The sequence below is a fragment of the Aegilops tauschii genome, chromosome 3 (assembly GCF_002575655.3).
Source record: "Aegilops tauschii subsp. strangulata cultivar AL8/78 chromosome 3, Aet v6.0, whole genome shotgun sequence".
Taxonomy (NCBI): Eukaryota; Viridiplantae; Streptophyta; class Magnoliopsida; order Poales; family Poaceae; genus Aegilops; species Aegilops tauschii.
The window spans coordinates 135521804-135545150 of record NC_053037.3 but is presented as its reverse complement, the minus strand read 5'-3'; the positions used below and the strand labels follow the sequence as shown (position 1 = coordinate 135545150).

Genomic DNA, 23347 nt, shown 5'->3' with positions numbered 1-23347 from the left:
ACGAAGTTTTCTTCTATAAAAAAATGCTAACAGGCTAGTCTAGTCCGGGTTGGTCTCGTTTTTGACTTCTGGCCATCAACAAACGGGCCGCACATAAAAAAGAAATATTATAGCGCACTTTTATGCCGTCTCTGTGTTTGCGCTTTGTCTCGACAACCTCCATATCCATACGAAGCATGCTTCATATAAATTTTGTATGCTACCGATATAACTACTTCCACTAAAATTCCTCTTAATAATCATCTGTGTATTGGGTCAGACAGATAGTATGGCAAAGTTGACCCCTCCCTCCAACCTCCACATTTCCTGTTTGCCATAAAAGATTCTGAGAAAATATTACTACTAAGGAAACTGTCGAGGGCTGATTGGCTGGAGGCGACCCACCATTCTTTCTGCCCACCTAACCCTAGCTCAAAAACCCGAGCGAAATCCCAAAGAACAAATCCAAGGAAATAGAGGGGAGGGGACGACTCCCACTTCCTTCCTTTCCTTCCTTCCTTTCCCCTTCTCCCCCCGTCAATCTTTTCGGCTCGCTCGCAGGGATGCGGCGGCTATGGCGATGGTACCAGCAGTCCCTGTCCTCCTACCCCGTGCGGACGCAGGTCGTCAGCTCCGGCATCCTCTGGGCCCTCGGCGACATCGGCGCCCAGGCCGTCACCCACAAATCCGCCAGCTCCCACCACCACCACGCCAAGAACCCCGAGGTAGCCAGTCAACCGCCCCTACAACTTCTTCCTTCTCCGGCTACTGATCCCCGGATTCCATGGTCGTTCTTGGATGCCGTCGCGCCTCAGCTAACCCGGTCGCCTGGGAGTGGGGACTTCCCTGGGGTGTATGTAAACCTAGGCTACCAGAGGGATCGATTTTTAGGCGTAGGTGATGCTTAATCTGTTTCAACAGAGTCGATATGTGATTGGTCATTGGAGAAAGTAATAACTATAAACCAACGACCGGTTTAGTATTTCTTTTGCTTGGGCTGTTGATTTATTTTATGCGAAGAATAATATTAGAACTTCTGTAAGTTAATTGTTGTTTAATCACATATCAGTCTGATGTTTGGGGTAATGTTTATGTTGAGTTCGATGTTCTCTTGTCTTGACTAAAGCCTATTTTGCCCCCTCCCAAAAAAAAGCCTATTTTGCCAAATCTGTTCCTGAGGTTATCTCTATATATGCTGTTGGTGGTGTGTTGAGATTTGGCAGTTCTTTTTGGTAATACTCCCTCCGTCCCATAATGTAAGACGTTTTTTGACACACATTGGAGCGTTGTTGTTAAAACTGGGGTAGGAGATTTTATTGGTTCATAATGTCGCTTGATTATTCGAGTACCTATGGTCTCCATTTGTGGTATCCATGTATTGTTTTGTGATTTTAGAGCTTTTCTGTGTTCCTCCCCAAAAAAAAGACTCAGGGTGAATGGGTTATTGAATGAGAGGTCTATTTGATGTTATTCCTTTGATATGATGAAAGCTTACTTCGTGGGAGTTAGCTTTATCTGGACACTAGAAAAGGATTTCGCTGGGCATGTGAATTACATGTTGACCTTGGTATGGGCTGTTTCCTTCCTCTGTCGTTTGTTGGACCTAATAAAGAGAAAATGGTTGACACATTGATGTATGTACTTTCTGCTATTCTCATGTCTAAGTGCTCCTCAAAACATGCTTTCACTTTTCATTTTCTTAAATATGAAATGATACCCCATCTGTCCGATCTTTAGCTTTAGATGTATTTGTTATTTTAGATTTGAGACCTGCCAGCATGGAGAACTATTTGACTATTGTTTCTGCTAAGAATCAAAGACTATGTTTTTAATCAGTAAATTACCGGCTGCATAATTTGTTTCTAATAACCAGCAAACCGGTTTTGAATTATTTTTTAATCTGTAAACAAATCTTTAATTTTGAAAATCTAAGAAATTCAGACCGAAATATAATATTCTGTGCTGTCATTGTTATGCACTTAACTTAACGAAGCTCTGTTACCTTTTCAGGATAAGGATAAAGAGTTCAAAATTGATTGGAAGAGGGTTGGCATCACAAGTTCATTTGGATTTGCTTTCGTTGGACCCGTGGGACATTACTGGTTAGTTCTCTCATAATTTCATATCCGGTATGAGCAGATGGTGTTAGGATCAACTTTGTTACGGTTTCTTTATTTTCAGGTTGTATAGGCTGATTTGAAATCGAATTGTAAATTATTAGAGTTTGGACAACATTAACAATGGTAAATCTGATAGAACTCCATCTCCCAGTCTCTGGCAGATGGTTATCACGTGGTATAGAACTGCAGATACAGGATTCAAAGAGGCTCACAAACACATAAGCATATAAATGGCAAAATGGAAGGCATATTTAGTAATTTACATCATGCACTTATGTTTTCCTTTTAGGTGATCTAGGTGATGACTTATTGATACAGATGACAGTATATTAGTATAAATGGATAATGAACTGTGAAACATTGAAGACACTTAAATAGCATATACTTTGCTTATACCTATTTTTGGTTCATGAATCCATTGGAAGTTTGGATATGTACTTCATGGTTAATCATTACTAGTGTAATTGGGGACTGTGAATGCCAACATTTGTGGCAATGCGTTTGTAGTTTCAGCACAATAAAGATAAATAGAGCATTATGAACTATAGGCTTCTAATATTGCCTCATTGTCAAACTGTGAATCAAACTTGATTTGCACATCAAATTTTGGAGTAAAAGTAGCTTGGGCTGTACTTTGCAGCCGTACATCTTGTTATGTTCATTTGTGTTCTCACTGACCCACTTCAATATAAAGTTATAAACTACTTCATGGCGTCACGCATTTTGTTGCACGTTCATTCTAGCTGCTCCTTAGACTCGTGTACTAAAATGCTGCTCTTTCTAGAGAGTAGTTAGCACTTAGCTGTGGACCGAATTAAACCTGTTGTTAGTGTTCTAAATTTTCATTTGGCTACAAGGTTTTGAACTGGAAACAAGATTGGTGTTTGAAATCTCTTAACTAAAAATACAATGGGGACAATACCTTCAGACAAACCTCTACTGTCATTGCCACTTTGGTGCACCACAGCCTCGTCTCATTTGTTGCACTCTATCGATGTGCTAACACTGCTGTTAAGATGTGCGAATTAACCTTGTAGGTTTACTAGTGGCTAAGCAAAACTCTACTGATTTTAGGAGTTAACAACTTTTGATTTCGTGACGCAAACTGCAATATAACGTGTACTCATTTTTGTGACCTAGGTATGAATACTTGGATCGTATGGTCCGACGAAGATACCTGCCTGGTTCGTTCAAATTTGTAGCCTCAAAGGTTGCAGCGGATGGTCTCCTCTTTGGGCCGCTAGATCTGGGGCTGTTCTTCTCTTATGTGGGCCTTGCTTCAGGAAGGAGTCTGGAGCAGGTGAAGGATGATGTGAAGAGGGACATCATTCCTGCTCTGGTTTTAGGGGGAGCCATCTGGCCGGCTGTGCAGATTGCAAACTTCCGCTTCATTCCCGTGCGATACCAACTGCTCTATGTGAACTTGTTCTGCCTGTTAGACAGTTGTTTCTTGTCATGGATCGAGCAACAAGGAGATGCGGCTTGGAAGCAATGGTTCACATCGTTCCAGAAGAAAATCGAAGACCAGAAGAGCAACGCTTGATCTGAATCATGATTGAAGAAGATGCTTGACCAGAAGTTAGCTTCTGTCATTTTGACCGATATATCCAGGAAGTATGTGGAGTTCTGGTGGGCAGCGGCTGTTTATGTGGAGTTCTGGTGGCCAGCAATACTGGGCGTCACTGTCATGTGGAGATGATCTTTGTTTCTTCCACAACCTCAATGAGAAGGCAATGCTCTCGTTTAACTTTTTGTTTCGTAACCGAGCATTTGTTCATGCTGTTTGTTTGACCCGCAGAGCGCGTACTTTTAACGAGTATTCACTGTATTCATCGTGCTGTGGAAACATGCTACTCATAAATATGCAATGGCGCCGAAAACTTTCTACTGTTGGTTCTCTTGGTCAAGTGTGTGTCAAGTGCTGAAGCAGGACGAGCATTCTCTGAAATTCTGCATGAACTAGGACGAGGAGTGCATATGCAGCAGCGTCCATGCAGAATTTGTACGTCTGCATGGACGTTCGTTCGTCAGCTCAGTTGATCCGACGCTAGTTCTGGCAAGGTGAAAGAGGCGAGCTCGGCCTCCCGCCTCCTTTGGTTCTACTAGCACTCTCAGCAGCGACCATATATAAACTCTCAGTCTACCGTTTTAGTAGGCCTCCTCAGCCTTCATGTGCTGCTCCTGTTTTGTTCATGTTTGTTATCGTCTTCATGCCCTCTAATTTTCTACGTGTTGATTTAAATGTGAGCTAATTCCTTTTTTTCTTTCAAAAAGAAGTGATACACAACCTTTTATTGATTATTTTAAATTTTGTCAACTGATCACAATAAAGTTAAAAAAAACTGTCACACATGGATAGCCCAAGGCCAAGCTAGAAAGAAAAAACATACGAAAATGACATCACAAATAATACTAGTTGAAGAAATTCCAAGAGATCACTCCCATCGGCTGCAACCAAAGACCGTATAGGCTCGATCCTCCTTGCGTAATAGCCGATGGCCTTGAAGATAACCTACAAAAAAAATAATTTTTTTGTTCTGTTAAAAATAAAATTATTACGGTTGTTCCAAATGGCTCAAAGAGAAGTGCAAATTCCCACACATATCCGAGACTTTTTTTTTCACCACACTAACCAGTTGCCGAACATATTCATACCAACGAAAGCAATACTTAGTGCATCATTGTCAATTCCTTTTTTTTCAGATTAACTTTTGTCAGAATAACCTTGCGATGTAAATACCACATGAAGATTTTTATTTTCAACAGGATTTTCATTGTCCACATTCTTTTTTGTCGGAAAGGTTGCCCATCAATTCCTTTTCATTGTCCACATCCGTATAAAAGGATTTCGTACATGCGTGATGTTGAGCTTTGGACCCAAATCTGATGTCACATGAATTCAGTGAGCCGCAGGAGTGATGTCCACAGCGCCTTCATGTGCTGCTTCTCTTTTGTTCATGTTAGTTATTGTCTTCATGCCCTCTAATTATCTACGTGTTGATTTAAACGTGAGCCAATTCCCTTCTTTTTTTCAGAAACAAGGAATACCCTCAGCCTCTGCATCAGTTTATTGATTATTTTAAAATTCAGCAACTGATCACAATAAATTTTCTAAAAAAAGCGGGCACACATGGATAGCCCAAGGGCAAACTAAAAAGGAAAATACATAGGAAAATGACATCACAAATCCTACACCAACTAAATCCATGGAATGAACTCTAAGAGATCACCTCTCATCGGCTACTACCAAAGACCATAGGCGTCCGATCCTCTTTGCGCGGTAACGACCACCTATGGATTCGGTTGTGGCCTTGAAGATAACCTACAGAAAAAAATTACTTTTTCATTCTATTAAAAATAAAATTACTGCAGTTGTTCCAAATGGCTCAAAGTAAAGCGCAAATCCCAATATGGATATGAGACTTCAACTTGGGATTCACCCACTAACCAGTTTTCGAACATATCGTATCACTCATTGTTGAAGGTAGATTAAAAGCTATATGGATTGATCACCATAATAGCTTGACAAGTGCGTAATGAAGTAATAGATGTTGACTCGACTCCTCGTCGCCACAAAAACAACACTGAATGCATCCTTGCTAATTTCTTTTTTAATAGTATCTTTTGTGAGGATAACCTTACGATCTAAATACCACATGGAGATTTTTATTTTAATATGAATCTTATTGTCCACATACTTTTTTGGTGGAAAGGTTGCCCTCCATCGATGACATCCGTATAAATGGATTTCGTACATGAGGATGAATACAACACGCTGATTGCTGTGTTTTGCATGCACTCTACACCCCCGATCAGGTACCGACCCGATCCATGGATAAGATGACCCCATGCAACCTTCCCGCACGTTCACGTCCACACAGGAGAAAGACGAGCGCAACTCATGGCCGCCTTCGCTCGCGCAGTCGTCCAGGTCCAGAGCATTATGGCCGGCACCGTCGTCGTCGTGCACAGTAAGAGCATCAGGGCCGACACCCGTCGCCGTCGCGCGCAGTCTTCCGGGCCAGCACCCGTCGTCGTCGCGCGTGCTCAGGTGAGGCGGCTGGAAACACGGTAGCTATACCACTGCTTTAAGTAGCACGCTATAGCCGTCAGAGGAGTTGTCCGCTAGGTAACGTATATTTCGGGTCGAAAGGGCTGGCTATTTAACACTAAATTTTCGACGGCAACTTGTAAACTTTCTCTCGCATCCGGTTGTAGATAGGGGTACCAGTCCGCGGGTTGTGCGCTATTTAAAACTTTAAGCAATACACGCACACACGATTGGATACATGCACACCGGCGCAGCATCTTCTTCGATGGTGATGGCCAGAAGTAGACGACGTCCTGCTCATGCTTTGCCGTAGTGTCTTGCCATGAGGACCAGGGAGTGGCCGTCGAGCCGCACCAGGAGAGGCCTGGTATTGCGCCCAAGGTGAAGACGACTACGCCGCAGGCGTAAAGGCGGAGGTCCCTCGCTCTCCTAGGGCCTCGTTGGAGGCCTCCTTTCCGGGGAAGGGGGATGGTCTAGTCGGCGGGCAGTGGCCGTGATGGTTAGGTCAGAGCGGGGCTGTCTCACGAGCTCTTCGTTGCGGCTAGTGACAAAGTCAACTCTTCGTCCACGAAGGCTCCCATTTGTCCAAGGCCGTCACAAAGAAAATCTCTTCGTCCGCGACTGCAATGAAGAGTAACTCTTCGTTCGTGGCGGCTACGACGAGGTGATATAATTGATTTTTTTTCAAACAGGGTTAGTTTCGAGATTTTGCAAAAAAAAAGTAATATTTAAAAGAAAATTCCCTTGTAAGTGTGAGCGTTGGGCCCATGGGCCTGGAGTGTAGAGGATATATACGTCGAAGCACTGTTCTGATGGGGTCATAAGAAATGAAATTAGTCATCCCCTACCTTCTCTTTGCTCTTTCCCTTCTGCCTCCAGTTTGAATTCTCTCCTCTACCTCAATTCTCCATGAAACCCTACAATACACTACAATACTGAGATCCATGCAAGATTCGGTTAGGCTTTGAAGCAAACACTACAATACTTTTTACAGATTTTCAACACTAGCTCCCGTTTCTTCTTGCGGCATAGGAGTAAAAACCAACATAGCAACAAGTTTATCTAACGAAACCGCGGTTTAGCGACAAGCGGCAGGCCGGACTTGAGCCGCACGGCGAGCCCGTTCACCTCGCGCATGTCCAGCGACGCCCCGCCAGCCGGCTCCCAGTCGAAATGGTACATCAAGCTCGCCAGCGCCATCTCAATGGTCGGCGCGGCGAATCCGACCCCGGGGCACCCCCTCCGCCCAGCACCGAACGGTATCAGCTGGAAGTCCTGCCCCTTGTAGTCCACCGCGCCGTCGAGAAACCTCTCAGGCGCGAACTCCTCGGCGCGCTCCCACGCCGCCGGGTCCCGGCCGACGGCCCACGCGTTGATGACGACCCGCGTGCCCGCCGGGACGTGGTGGCCGAGTATCTCGGCGTCGTTTTGCGGCTCTCGGGGCACGAGGAGCGGGATCGGTGGGTGCAGGCGTAGCGTCTCCTTTACCACGGCCTTGAGGTAGTGCAGCTTGTGGAGGTGGTCCTCGGTGATGACGTGCACGGAGCCACCGACGGCCGCCCTGATCTCGTCCTGGAGCTTGCGCATGCTGTCCGGATTCGTGATGAGCTCCGCCATGGCCCACTCCATTGCCGTGCTTGTGGTGTCCGTGCCCGCCGCGAACATGTCCTGCGCGTCGACGACGTACGTACAAGAAACATGTTAACCACTAACAACTATAGCACGGCGTCATAATAAAGACGTACCAAGATGATGGCCTTGATTTCGGTCGTGTTGAGCCGCATGCCAGCGTCATTGTCGGTCTCGTTCACGTCCAACAACACGTCCACGAAATCCCTGTGATCGCCGCCGTCATCTCCCGTCTGCTGGCCGGCTTGACGCCGGCGGCGGTGGTCGTCGATCACCTTCTCGAGCACACCGTCGAGCGCCTTGAACGTCCGTCTGATCTTCCCCTCCATCCCCCTCACGGCGTCCAACCACCCCAGCCACGGCAAGAGCTCCCCCACAGGCGCCGTGCCGAGCAGCTCCTGGAAGTCGTTGAACACCTTCCTCAGCTCGCGTCCCTTGTTGCCTTCCTCGTACAGGCCGCGCGCGCTGTCGTCCCCGAACGCGGCGCGCGAGACCACCGTATTGGCGTAGGCGACGAGGAGCTCACACAGGTCCACGACGGCGCCGCCCGCCCCCGCTCCGCGGACGCGCTCGACCAGCGCGGCGGCCTCCTCTTCCCGGACGCCGCGGAAGGAGAGGATGCGGAGCGGGCTGAGGAGGTGGACCACGCACACGCGGCGCGCCTGGCGCCAGTACTCGCCGTAGGGCGCGAACGCTACGTCGCGCCCGTAGAGGAGCCGGTCGGCCATGGCGCTGCGGGGCCGGCTCGCGAAGGCCAGGTCGCGGGCCTTCATCACCTCCTCCGCGGCGGCCGGCGAGGACACGACCACGGCGGGCACGCGGCCGAGCCGGAGCAGCAGGACCGGGCCGTGCGCGGCGGCCAGGGACCGCAGGGCCCGGTGCGGCAACGAGCCGAGGAGATGTAGGTGGCCGAGCAGCGGGAGGCCGCGCGGCGACGGCGGAGGATGCCTCCGTCCTCCATCGCTGCCGCTGCGCAGAGGGGCGGGCCTACGGAGGATGTACAGGAGAGATACGGCGAAGGCGAGGAGGAGGAGCAGGAGAGCAAGAGGCGAGACGGCCATGTCGACGGGGCGAGCGTGCGTTCTGGGCTTCTGCCGCCGTACTCGTAACGCTGGCGACTGCGTGCATGGACCATCTCCTTGGGGCACGATTACTACGTGCAGATGCAGATGTGTGCAGCGAATCCATTTCAAAAGATTCGTCGTGACTCCTATTTTTTTTTCGCTGTGGGGGTATGTCGGGCAGAAAAATAGGACAAGCTGCAGCGTGTTAAAGGTCAGTGGATCTGCTGAGTGGTGGTGGACGTGAAACAAGTAACCATGCACTCGAGGCGTCCACGGAAATATGTGGTGGCGTTGCCGTGTTGAGTGAAATGGAAATAGATCGAGAGATGAGTGGTTACTTGTTACGTGCAAAAAATCGGCAAAAAAGGGAGAGGTTAGTAGTAATACAAGTGCGCTGAAAATGAATTTAGGGTCACTCAAATTGTTTTGGCCTTCAGATGCGGATCCAATTAGGTAGATGCCTTCTTCTACCTCTCAACCATTTTTTGTGTTCATCTTCTACCTCTCAACCACTGAATTCCTATAGGAGACTAGTAAGATGCCCGTGCTACGCTACGCGGTCACAAAAGATCACGTGAAACATTATTGTTTATTTAAATTATGTCCAAGATCCAATTCATTGCTATGTCCCGCAAAAAATAGTTCCTAGACATTAATCAAACGATGTTATATTGTTGATAGGTAGGCATCGAGCACAATCAAACATATGGTTTCCGTCCGCCTTTTTAGTAGAAGCAATTCTTTCTTGCAAAGAACCCATTTCTATACACTATTTCGAGCAAAAATCGATGGAATTCCACATCTCTTGCCATTTGAGGCAATATAAGAACTTGTCTCCTTAGAGATTACATATACTGTTCGTCCAAGCCAAACCTTCTCTTCACCATCTTGACCTTGCAGGAAGATTTTTTGTTCTCCTTAGTCCTTACCCAGCTTTCTCATTACTGACTGCAAATAGAAAATCTGACCACACATTTGGCAATCGGGACGACACTGGCCAGCTTTTTCTCCGAATTCAGGAGAACTCAGCATGAAGAGAGGAAACGCAAATAGAAACACGTTATACATAACTTGCATACATACGAGAGTATTAAAATTCAAAAGTGTTGCATGTACATGAATAATTGATTCCGCAATATAGAAAACATCATAAATGCCTGCCATCCCAAGTTATTCATACAATGTAAATATTTGACACATGACATGCAAGAACTGAGCTCGAACACAGATTCTAGTGTAGTGTTATACATTGCTATGGAACAACATCTGCATAAATATCGTATGACTAAATATTCAAACAGTTTAATTAGAAGAGGTGATTTGCTATGGAACAACATCTGCATAAATATCGTATGACTAAATATTCAAACAGTTTAATTAGAAGAGGTGATTTGCTATGGAACAACATCTGCATAAATATCGTATGACAACATCGTCTTCTGATGTTCAGTGCCTTCATCTCTAACCGTCCTCTTCCTTCTATGTTCCAATCCTAGGTTAGTGTAGCCATGCATACTACATAATACCGTATTAAAAGAAATCACATGTCACTGAGAAGGCAATTCAATATGGTGATATTAGTTTCCCTCTTTCCTTCTCATGTGCTCCTGCCAAACACTCAAGCATATCAAGCATTATAACTATGTAAATTTTAATGAAGAAACAAAACATGTTGTGATCTGGAAGAAAAAAATTTGGTGCTCTTAAGTCTTAAAACACTTCCATGGGCACCACTTTTTCTAGCACAAATCAGTAAATATGGCGTTTCTTCAGGAAAAAATGTATTTTGTTAGAAGACACAAATATGTTTGTTGCAAAATGTCCAGACTTTTCTATTTTTTTTTTGTTTCACACCATTCATCCTAGAGCTGCTTTGGCTCCATATTGAATATTCGACTTTATTGTCAGCACTCACAATTCCCTCCAAATCTCTCTGCTCTCTCTCTCTCTCTCTCTATCACCCAAGGTGGAAGAAGAACAGAGGAAGAACACTGAAGTTTTGTGCAGCGCTCTGAATGTTGCTTTTTCTGTTTCACCTTTATTATCTCTAACAGAAGGCAAACATGCCGCAGGTCTTGCCCTCTTACCGGATCGTGCCATCCCACGACCGAGAACAAGTCCTTACAGGCCTACAAACGCGCCTCAGGATCGTACAGCCCAAGTCCTCAGGCGTCGCTAACAGTTTAACTGAAACTTCTGAAACTACTGAAGAAAACTGCTAACTGAAACTACTGAAGAAAGCTGCAGCTAGAAAAACGCTACCAAACTACTAATCAAGCCACACTGGTTTATTTGCTAACATTTATATCGCTGAATCTTAAGAAAAACAAAGAAGTAAGCTAGTCTAGGGGAAAATCCAGTTTGTGAGGTAAACTTTGCATGACGGTTCTAACCAAAAGCTAAGAATCAAATAATTGATGTATTCCTTTTCGTTTGAGAAGGCAAGTTATGATTAGATTTCATGAGACACCTCAAAATTATCATTCAGCTTCTCAAGAGGAGCATCTGATGTGGCCCCGACCAAACAATACTAAAGTTTTTCAAAACTAATTAAAATAACATGAATATACCTTGTTCAAACAAATATTCTAAAAATTATGCAGGTTCACGTAGGTATATGAGTCTGAAGTCATATATTGTCTTAGGAAAAAATACACAGTTTCCCATGGGATTCTAATCATACAGACGTTACATAATATCAAAATTTACTTGCGGAGAATTAAAACAGATATATGAACTCATAGGGGTTTAGGGTAACACACGATGAGAAGGAAGGCACATGTTGAAGTCGTGAAAAATCTATCTACAAGCAACACAACACTCATTATCGGGCATCTCTCCCAGACCACATATTAGAAGGATATTACTAATGCTGCATACCTTTTTTCAATTAGCATTTCCAAATAGAAATCTTCTGCTAGTGGATGAGACGAAGACAATACTGCATGCCGTTCTTGCTCCATTAATCTCATACAACCACACAAGTGTATATATGATGTTTTGTAAAAAAGGATTACTCAAATTCCGTTCAATACACAATAATTAATATACAGGGAAGTAAAATTACTTGATACAACAAAGTGGAAAAGCTTATCTTTAAAGTAGGGCTTGAGATCTTTTCCACTTAAGAAGACATTTAGCAAGAGCGCTACTACACAGCCGACGGGTTCTGGACGATCTTCAGATGATGCAGCGCATCAAGCCATCGATGCGTAGAGCAAAGGTAAACAGCACCATTCAATTCTTCAATCGTCCAGAGTTCGGCCAGCAACTGTCGTGTGTACAGTAATTCTGTTTAGCAATGCTTGATAACACTGCTCCATTTTCCTTGAGCAATAAATCTGACACAGATCACAATGGAAAAAAATCTGAATATTGAATAGAAAATCTAGCAACAACCCGAGGGGATGGTTCTCAGTAATTTCCCCAAGGATAAATCTGCAGTTCTCGAGGTACTTCACAGATCCACAACCAATTAGTTTTTAAACATATTTAGGAGAGGCAATGGTTTCAATCACATAGCTGCACAAATCACACATCTCTGCTCCAAAACAACGACAAACTTCTTTGGGTCTGACAGAGAAACACAAAACTTATGGAGGGATGAACGTGGTTGGGATTTGGGAACAAACACAGTGGCTTGAGGTAGTTGGCACCGGCACTGCCGGGAACGAGTAGTTCGCCACCAGCTGAAATCCTCCGGCGGGCAGCAGTAGGTGGCGGCGCAGCCAGCGGCGTACTTTGAAGGTCGACGTCGGAGGATACGGGGAGCGGGCGGAAGAGATGGCGATGAGGAGGATGATGTGGTGCCGGTGCGTGGTGGGGCTACTGCAACAAGAAAGGGAGGAAGCAAGAGAGGCGTCAGGGTACGGCAGCGGCAGCGGCGCACTTCCGGGCATTGGAACCGCAGGAGATGGGGGAGGGGGTGTAGGGGATGACGCGGAAGAGGGCGTCGTGGTGGAGATGCTGGGCGGTTGTGCTGCGGCACAAGAGGAGGACGAGTCGGCGGACGGGCGGCGTCGGCGGCGTATGTGCTTGCCGAGCTCGGCGCTAGAGGAGACGGGCAAAAGGGGGCGGAGGAGATGGCGGGGAGGACGAGATTTTGCGGTGGTGGTGAGCGCTGGGGCTGATGAGAGCAGGCGTGAGAGGCTTGGGGGTGGATGGCGCCGACAACGGCCATCGAGCGGGATCGATTCCAGTGACATCGAGCGAGATCGGTGGTTCTTCCAGCGCCTTCTTTTTCAGATGGATTTTGATGAGTTGGGGGCGCCAGTGCTGAACGGGAGAGATGTGACTTGGAGGGGCTATCTGCAAATGTGTGAAGTGAAGCGGGCGTCTTTCTGTAAAATTGCACAGATTGCTTTGTGTTGTGCGTTGGATGCAGATCCGATGATCCGAAACGCAAGATGGCAGGCACAACATCATCACCAACTCAGATTTTTATAGGAGTAGAGATATGATATCTTCGTATTTAGGTTCCAACGAATAGCCTCCATTAATGTTGAAAGGAGGCTTCACTCGCTTTTTTTTGACTACGTTGACCATGGATAATACTACTATCGTTGTAGAGGTTAGAGTATTGAGATAAAGAGGTGACAGTAATATCCTCTCTTTTTCGTCTTTGCCATCCGTAGGGGAGTAGCGGCAAACACAAGAATGATTGCGTCTACGGGGAAACACTTAATCAACCTAGTGAAAACCGGCGTGAGAAAACTGAGCTGGTGTTGTATGTGATGCGTAGCTTACCCTTGTAGCGCATATCTGCACCAGGATCTGCCCACTTTCGACATATAACATGTGGCTATAGAGATGGAGATCGAGAACCATGCCTCCACATGTGTTGTGTAGATCGCATTAGTGGTGATGAATCCGGAACCCTAGAGAGCGTTTACTACTCAAACTCCGCCTTTATTTAGTTTAGTCCTTTTATTTTCTGTATTTACACATCCTTCCGTAGTTTAGTGAAACCGATTTATCTTTTCCGTAGCAACCGATGGAGTGGACTATTTCCGAACTCCTATTTGGGTGCAAACAAACTGTGTAGGTGACAACGTAGTTACGGGGCTGATAATGGCATCCTTTTCGCTTCCTGTAGGTTCGGCACTTTATTTATCATGAAATAACGACAATGCCCTGTGCACTTGCAGGACATCAGCGACCTGTTGTCCTGATCAATAATAATAGCTAAGTACTCCCTCCGTTTCTAAATATTTGTCTTTCTAGAGATTTCAAATGGTCACCACATACGGATGTATATAGACATATTTTAGAGTGTAGATTCACTCATTTTGTTCCGTATGTAGTCACCATTTGAAACCTCTAGAAAGACAAATATTTAGGAACGGAGGGAGTACTAGTCACCCAACATGCATACTCGTCGACCATGTCTCGTCCGTGCGGTGGAGAGCTCACTAGCTAGTACGGGTAGAAGGCAAGGTGGTAATTGGCCTCTGTCGTGCAAGGCAGGACCTTCCCCGCATCGGAGCAGCTAGCATCGAGGCAGAGGAGGTTGGCACCGAAGGTACCGCGGGAGGACGACATGGGAACACTGTAGTTGTCAACCATCGAAATGTTGTAGTTGTCCAGGGCGAGGGCATTGCCGAGCGAAAACTGGTCCAGCGTTGCCGGCAGCTTCCCGGAGAGCTGACAGACAAGCTGATCAGTGCAATCGCCAGTCGCACACGTTCCGCGATCCTCTGCATGAAGGTGCACCCCGTCCACGAACACCAACTGAATCACGTAACTTGACCTATTGAACAAATATATTGCAGTGTCGGGTGGGGGACCTATGCCCCCCCCCCCCCCCCCCCCCCAGTAAAATATAAGGAGGGGGAGCATGCCAAGCCCGGAGAATTCATAGTCATTCATGGTTGATACAGTTGCTATCCTGAATTCCCTATTTGCCGCTTATTGCGGCAAACTGTCGGTGCTACGCGTTTCGCCGACCCATTTGTGTAGGTAGCTTGGGAACTACCCCAACAATTTTTTTCCTTTTTTACCGGTCCTCTTTGGTTTTCTTTTTTTATTTTCTGTTTCTGTTTCTTTTATTTTATTTTTATTTTTTGGAATTTTCAAATTTCCAAAAAAATTGCTTTCTAAAAATAATCGTGTCTTTAGTAAATGTTAATGCTAACGATTTTGATTTTTTTGGAAATTTGGGAAATGTTTTGTTTATAAAAATATGTTCAAGATTTCAAAGCAAGTTTGTGTTTTCAAATTTTGTTCATAAATTAAAAAATGTTCTTGTTTTTTAAAAACTGTTCAGAAAGTTAAAATATGTTCTTGTCTTCCAAAAAAAAATTCACAAACTAAAAAAAATGTTCATGTTTACAAAAAACGTTCAAGAATTTCAAAAATATGTTCGCGCTTTTGAAAATTTATTCATTTTAAAAATGTTCCCATTGTAAATTTTGTTCTGAAAACTAGAAAAATGTTTGCATTTTTCAAAACTGAGAGGGATTTTCAAATTTCCATTTTATTAAAAAATATTCATGTTAAAAACAATGAATTTCGAAATTCATTTGAGTTCTTCAAAATCTTGCCGGATTTCCAAAAATTAGTGGTTTTTTACAAAATTCTTCACAATTTCCAAGGAATGTTCGAAGAAAAATAAAAAATTGTCTAGATTCGCGATTTGCATAGTTCTTAACTGCACACCCTCCTCTTTGGTCACCAACTCTTGTCAGCTACTCGCCACAAGCTATAAGTCCGGAGATCGAATTCCGTCGAGGGGCGTGTTTCCTTTTTTTCATATCACATCGCCATGCTACAGTACGGGCAAACGCGCACTCACTGGAGCTGCCACCATTGGACCGCCCCAGTCAGGGGATCCGTGCGTGCGTCGCGAGGCTATTTGACGCACCATGTGTCAAAATAGGAGCTCCCTTGCCATCTATTAGGTGATGGCCTCACATAGATAGGTTGCCGACTGTCGCCCAAGAGTTTAAGTGCATGGCTAATGGCTTATAGAGAGTTTGCATACTACTCTCTTCGTCCCATAATATTAGAGCTTTTTGATACTACACTAGTATGAAAAACGTTTTTATATTTTGGGATAGAGGAAGTACTATTCATCCTTTTACATAGATAAAATAGTTGTATTGAGACGGGATATTCATTGGAGAGGACGAGCTCGCCTGCTCACTTTATCTCCCCGCGCTCGTATCGTTTCGGGATGGGAGCATGGTTGTATAGAGTGGGGTATGAGGCCGGACAATAGTAGGCGCAAGGGAGAAAACGTCTTGGCTAGCAGCGCAGTGCCGTGCTGTTTGGTTAGAACCGCAGCCCATATCCTGTACCGACCGCACAGGGAGGGACCGTCATCACGGGTCGTGTTGTACCGTCCGGGCGTAAGAGCATCTCCAGCCGTGCCCCAACAGGCTCTCCAGCCGCTTTTTTACGCGCCGGCACCGAAAAACCCCCCACTCGCGCCCCCAAGACGCCGAAATCCGCCGGCTCGACCCGTTTTTGGGTCCGGCGATCACAGGCCGAACCCAGCGCACTGGGGAGGGGGGGGCGCTCGGGGGCTCCGGCGCAAGGAGAAAACACGCCTGGGCCACACTGTCAGGCGAAAAGTCAAGCCAATCGTCCATATTTGCCTCCCATCCCCGCACGCTCGGCCACCACCCTACCGATCCCGACGCCGCCCACCGCCCAGCACCGCTAGATAAGCCATTCCCCACCGAAAAGAGAAAAGGTTTTGCCGCGACAACCTCTCCACCACCGCCCGGGCGAGTTTTCCGGCGCTTCGGCCGCGCAGGGCGGTATACCGGCGGGTGTGCGCCCACCACGCCCGCCAGGTGTTCGGCGTTATGTCTACTCGGCATGATGGACTTGGACGACGAGGAGGCGCTCGCGGCGCTGCTGCAGGAGGAAGCCGATGCCGACGTCCAGGACGAGGAACACCTCATGGTCCTCGCCGCCCTTGCCGGCCTGCTCGCGAGCAATGAAAAGCCACGGCGAGGTGGCTCGGCGCCGGGGCAGCTGAAAGCAAAGAACCGGCATCGTCTAGAAGGCTATCGCATGCTCTACTCCGACTACTTCGCCGACGCCCCACTACACAGCGACAAAATATTTCGGCGCCGTCATCGGATGAGCCGAAAGCTTTTCCTCAGGATTGTGAATTCCATCCGGGAGTTCGACAGCTACTTCAAGTGCAATAAGGATTACACCGGCAAACTTGGATTCACCTCAATCCAGAAGTGCACGACAGCTATGAGGATGCTTGTTTACGGAGCTCCCGATGATTCACTCGACGACTATGGGCGCATGGCCGAGTCCACGGCCATTGAGTGTTTCTACAAGTTCTGCAGGGCAGTGGTGGCAGTGTTTGGACCGCAATACTCGCGAACACGCAATGCGGAAGACACTGCTCGGATCCTAGCACATAATGCATCATGAGGATTTCTCGGGATGCTTGGAAGCATCGACTGCATGCATTGGAAATGGAAGAACTGCCCATTTGCTTGGCAGGGGATGTACAAAGGCGCCAAAGGCGGTTGCAGTGTGGTACTTGAGGCCGTGGCCACACAGGACCTCTGGATTTGGCACTCCTTATTTGGTATGCCAGGAACTCACAATGACATCAACGTGATGTAATGCTCCCCTGTCTTTGCCAAGCTTGTTGAAGGTCATTCTCCTCCGGTGAACTTCGAGGTCAATGGGCGACACTACAACAAGGGGTACTACCTAGCTGATGACATCTATCCGAGATGGTCTACATTTGTGAAGACTATCTCAAACGTTGTGCCAGGAGGCAAGAAGTCTCACTTTGGGAAGGTTCATGAGGCTTGCAGGAAGGATGTCGAGCGGGCATTTGGTGTGCTCCAATCTCTATTTGCTGTTGTCCGGTACCCTGCTGAGACCTGGTCGAAAGATCAAATGTGGGAGATCATGACTTGTTGTGTCATCTTGCACAATATGATCATTGAGAGCGAGCAGGAAGAGCAGTGTTTGACACTGAACCATACTATAGGCAGGGTCCTCTTGCCCAAGTTGATCACTAGCTACCGGCAACCTGGACTGCCTACCTCAATATGCGTCAGGAGATCCGAGTTCCACAGGTGCATCAACAACTGCAGCATGATCTAATGGAGCACCTATGGAGGCTCAAGGGCAACACCTAGCTCGACGTGTGATGAAATGAAATATGAGTTTTCATTTGTTTAACTATATAATTTGTATTGAACTATTTGTTAAACTATTTGATTTCTATTGATTTTCTGTGATGAACTATGTGATAAAAAAATTAATTATGTTGAATTCACGCCGAACCACGGCAAATATGAGCCGATTCGCACCGATATTGGGCCATTTTTCGCCGAAAGTGGGCCGAAAAGCGGGCACTTTTGCGGCAAAAATGGCCGATATCGGCGCCTGGGAGCGACGGCTCGCCCCAGAGCCGATTATACCGTCGGCTCGCCCCCAGGCGGCGATTTTTATTGGGGGGGGCAACGGCTAGAGATGCTCTAATGAATCATATGCAATAGTCTGTCGGCTGCACTAGAACAAGAAGGTAGCCGAACTGCCAGCGGCCACGGCCGCGCCGGCCGAACTGATGGCTCAGCAGCCTACCGGAGCTGCTACCAACCAGAGGATGGGGAGCCATCAGTAGGCGTCACCGGCACTAGAACAAGAAGGTAGGCGTCAACGGCTAGAGATGCTCTAATGAATCATATGCAATAGTCTGTCGGCTGCACTAGAACAAGAAGGTAGCCGAACTGCCAGCGGCCACGGCCGCGCCGGCCGAACTGATGGCTCAGCAGCCTACCGGAGCTGCTACCAACCAGAGGATGGGGGAGCCATCAGTAGGCGTCACCGGCACTAGAACAAGAAGGAAGGAGTGCCAGGATGGAGTGCTGAGGACCGGTGCCGCACGCATAAGGAGTAGGGGATTCATTCCCTGCAGGGATTGGGTGCTCCCTTCAGCCGATCTCCTCTAATCCCTCCCACTGTCATCACTCAAATCCTTGCTACCATATATGCATTCGTTTAGCCCCAGGGGATTCCTACCATCTTAACTAGATTCTGCTTACTAGACATGATTTAAAAACTGGGTGTACTGATTTGACAAGATTTCGTTATGTACAACGTGTGCAGGCAATATTTCTTCACACAATAATCTTGCTTCAAAGAGCTAAAACATGCCAACAACAATTTAGCAAAGGCAATCTAAGACATAACTTAATAAGATGCAATAAAACTAATCGATCATCTTAATACATCTATAACATGCCAACAATAAATCCAGCAGCTCCCATGATCTGCAATGACCTCGAAATTCTGTTTTTCCACTATGAAACAGTTCATACCTGCAAAAAGGTATCAAATGTTTATCCTATAAATCTTGTAACATTGCATGACCTTAAGCATGGACAAACTAGTGGAGTTATTTTCACAACTAGGAAATTAGACCAAGGAAGATAAGAAGAGTATTTCCTCAAAAAAAAGAGAGAGTAATATGCATAATGATATTGATATCATCCAAAACACGAAGACTATGTTTTTTTTTCTCGAATACAACACCAAGACTATGTTCATGAGACTGGCACACACAACATCTAATTAATTATCATGCAAGGAAAAGTCATCTATACACACAGATCACTTTGCTTTGGCTAGAAGAGATCTATAATGGGTGGCTGGTTTTGCCATTGGACCAGCATGCGCATCAGTCAAAACCTTTCAAGCAAAATTGACAAGTATGTATTCTGCCTAGAGTAGCAATGTGGAATATGATAAAGCTATGTCAGGGAACCCTTTGTAGTTCCAAATTTCAAGATAATCTAAGCAGGAAACACACATGTGGCGACATAGCCCATGTATAATAACTAGAAGGTAAAATAAATTAGGGAGCGTAAAAAAGTAAAAGCAGGAACAAAAAATTAGATCTTTTTTACTGTCTTTCTTTTGAGCAGTGACAAAATGACAGCAAAAGTATGTTTTTTAGCACAGAAGGACGTCCATATGAACAAATGTATATATGAGCAGTCTTTTTTTTGCATTTCTTTTTCTTTCATCTGTTTTCACTGGAAACCAATAGGATATGAAATGCAACCACTTCTCACGAACCCCCCAAAAGATCAGGTCAGTGCAACTGTCAAGCTAGAACGTGTTCTAGCAGGAACAAGAGTTGTAACTGTAACATGAACTACTCAAAGATGCACATTAATTTCAGCTAAAGATTATTGTTCAGAGAATAAATAAGATTATTGTTCCGTATTCGCAAGAGAAAAGATTATTGTTCAGAGAATAAATAAGAAACATCTGTTGAAACTTAGGTCACAGGGAGAATCTTATATCACCTGAATACCCCGTCTATATACCACAAATATTAAGGACTGAATTCACGAAAATCTATAGGAGCTCATGAGCTCGCCTACTCACGGAATCACTAGGCACACGTTCTTTTTGGGATATGCTCCGCAGCAGGTATTTCATCTGGAGTTAAAAGCACCAGGAGTCCCTGAACTTGCTCTCAATGTGATAATTTAATCCTACAACTTGAAATTTAACCCTACCCAGTCCCTGAACTTGCTCAAGATGTGCAAAAATCTAGTCCTGGCGAATCAGAGCCTGCCATGTGGACGCGTGGGTGCGCACCCGGTCAGCGCGTCACATTTTGCAAAGAGCCCCCTGGCGTTGCTCCGAATCAACCCGCACTACCAGCACGGGAGCACCTGAATTTATTAACCTCATTTATTCTGTTGAGGGGGAGGAACTCCTGTAGCTTAAGCGCAGACATGCAAACTGTCTCTAATTCTTTTTCCTGAACTTAAGCGTGTGCTCTCTGATCCTGAGATAGCATTGTCGTCTCTTGCCTTATCATGCACCCTTTTAGTTAAACAGACATGCAAACAAAATATTCACTCAGGCAAACATCAATAAATATGATATGCTAGCAGAAATAATTCTTTAGCAAATCCTCTAGATTTTTCAGATACGTGCTTGCTTATTTGTTCAATCAACAATCAAGTGTATAAGCTAGCAGGTACTGTTCTAAAAACAATTTCCTACATGAACGAGCTTGTGTAGCTAACTATACAACCCTATACAAACTCTATTGAATGTGTATATGACAGGTTTCCATTTGCGACGACATGCAAAGGTTAAATGGCCTGAACCTGATTCATGTTGCATATATATCCTCCACTGACATTATGTACTTTGCTGCTACAATGTACACTAACCATGACATTTCTTCCTCTGTTATTGTTAGAATTACAATCTGACTACTTCCCCCTAATCATCTTTCATAATCCGACATGAGCATAATCCCACACTGAATGGTTTTGTAACTGCTACAGTGCTAATTGTTGTCTCACACACTGGAATAGATTACAGTATGACCCACTTGACCAAAGATTTATTCCTGCACTACTTTGGTGCTTCTGATCCCCTATCCTTTTATCGAACTTCTAATTCTTCTTTCCTATCTGCATCTAGATTGTTTCATGGTGGCATTTTAATTCATAGAGCAGGTTTTTCTCTAGCAGGTAGTGTTCTAGGAAATGAGCTTGTGTAGCTAACTATGCAACTCTATACAAAGTTTACTGAATATGTATATGACAGGTTTTCATTTGTGACGACCTGCAAGGGTTAAATGACCTGAACCTGATTCATGATGCATATATATCCTTCCCTGACACTATCATATATACACTAACCATGACATTTCTTCCTCTATTCTGGTCAGAACTACAATCTGATTACTACCCCCTAATCATCTTTCATAATCCCACAATGAATGGTTTTGTAACTGCTACTGTTTTAACATGATAAAATGGACAGCTCCTAACTGTTGTCACACACACTGGTATAGATTACAGTATGACACACACTTTTGTACTTCTGATCCACCATTCTTTTTATCAAAATCTGAATACTTCCTTTCCATCTGCATCTAGATTATTTCATGGTAGCATTTAAATTCATAGAGCAGATTTTTCTGTAACATGAGAATCTGATAAGAATAGAGACTAACCCAGAAACAAATCGATGATTAACATAACTGAATCTAAATCCTATAGCAGTCAGTCTGAAATTTCTTTGACTAAATATTGCAGAACCGATCAGGATCACAGAGAGTTACAGAATGGAGAAGATCACATCCCCATTAACAAAAACCAAGGATTCACCTATCACCACCTGGGCTCGCAATGCAAACACACAAGGAAAGAAATCATATTCCCATCAACAAGTTTTTCATGAAACATTCCTTAAAGAAATAGTTTATCAAGAAACATCTCAGGTACTGACATAGATTAATCCTATCCCCCAAATGAAGCCAAATCCTTTCTCAGATAGTAGATAGAGAACCTTGGTAACCAACAACATACTCATAACGCATCCAACACTAGACAGAAAACAGCAACATACTCCCTCCGTCCCATAATATAAGAGTGTTTTTTACACTACATTAGTGTCAAAAAGGTTCTTATATTATGGGACGGAGGGAGTAGTAAACTGCCATAGGCAAGGGCAAGTCTGACCCTTCTTCAGGTCGCTACTCTTCAGGTTCCAAGATGCTCAACCATCCACAGCTGAGCAAAGACGGGGCGCTGGCAAAACAGACGATGAACAGGGTAAAGCCTTCCATCAAACAACAATGCCCAAACTCTAGGAGATCAAAGAGGGAACTCTCTCAGCACCAGCCACCACAGTAGACGGAGCCAGGCGGCCCATCTTGGCCAGGACCGCCCGGATCAGCTCTCGCTCCGAGGCTGGACTCCGAGGACACTTGCATTGGATCGATTCATGACCCCGTCCCCTCCAGCTGACGCCGCTTTGCGGGAGGGCCTGGGGATCTCACCGGACTGGTGACCGAGTCGCCACCTGACGAGCAGGAGCTGGATCCGGAATCACTCCACGAAACCATGGCTGGGGCGGCTTGCTGGACGGTGGCGACGAGCTGCGGGCTTGAGCAGAGAGGAGAGCAGAGCAAAAACAGAGAGGGAGTGAGTGCGGGGCTGTCTGGATCGGAGGGCAGACCGTGGTCTCGTAAAAAATTAATTCAGGTGCTTTCGTGTCCTGCGGGTTGATTCGAACCAACGACAGGGGCCTCTTTGCAAAATGCCGCGCGCTGACCGACCTCATGGCGCTGTGTGATTCGTCAGGACACACTTGCTGCAAGTTCAAGGACCGGGTAGGGTCAAATTTCAAGTTCTAGGACTAAAGCATCACATTGAGAGCAAGTTCTAGGACTCCTGGTGCTTTTAACTCTTTCATCTGTATAGGTGGATCGGAAGACACGAATCGGGCCATATGGCACATGGCTGGTCCCACGTCCATACTGGACGACCATTAAGGGAACGACGACGCCGGTGGCACTGCCGTGCACCACTAGTGTGCGACTTCGAAAGGAAAACAACACGTAACGTTACGTGTGCACGACAGCACCCTCGGTGGGGGTCACTGTGATTAGTAAATTATAGTATTATTACTACAAAAGGAAGCTGCAGATTAGATATTTGTAATTTTTTCATTTTTTCTTCTTCTCTTTCTCA

At 45.6% G+C, this 23347-nt stretch overlaps 2 protein-coding genes and 1 long non-coding RNA gene across 3 annotated transcripts; 1 reads left to right on the top strand and 2 right to left on the bottom strand.

The window, feature by feature from the left end:
* Window positions 1-330: 330 nt before the first annotated feature.
* On the top strand, window positions 331-3991 carry LOC109749784 (uncharacterized). Its single transcript, XM_020308726.4, has 3 exons — window positions 331-704; window positions 1990-2081; window positions 3240-3991. The coding sequence occupies exons 1-3, from the start codon at window positions 543-545 to the stop codon at window positions 3640-3642; spliced, it is 657 nt and encodes a 218-aa protein (XP_020164315.1). The 5' UTR covers window positions 331-542; the 3' UTR covers window positions 3643-3991.
* A 3095-nt stretch (window positions 3992-7086) lies between these two features.
* Window positions 7087-9060, bottom strand: LOC109749785 (cytochrome P450 71A1). The gene is made up of 2 exons (XM_020308727.4): window positions 7896-9060; window positions 7087-7818 (listed from the first exon to the last, which is right to left on the bottom strand). The coding sequence occupies exons 1-2, from the start codon at window positions 8838-8840 to the stop codon at window positions 7213-7215; spliced, it is 1551 nt and encodes a 516-aa protein (XP_020164316.1). The 5' UTR covers window positions 8841-9060; the 3' UTR covers window positions 7087-7212.
* Window positions 9061-22042: 12982 nt separating this feature from the next.
* LOC141020953 (uncharacterized) lies at window positions 22043-23095 on the bottom strand. The gene is made up of 2 exons (XR_012180948.1): window positions 22493-23095; window positions 22043-22402 (listed from the first exon to the last, which is right to left on the bottom strand). It is a non-coding gene; the product is annotated as an uncharacterized lncRNA (long non-coding RNA).
* Between the last annotated feature and the right edge of the window lie 252 nt (window positions 23096-23347).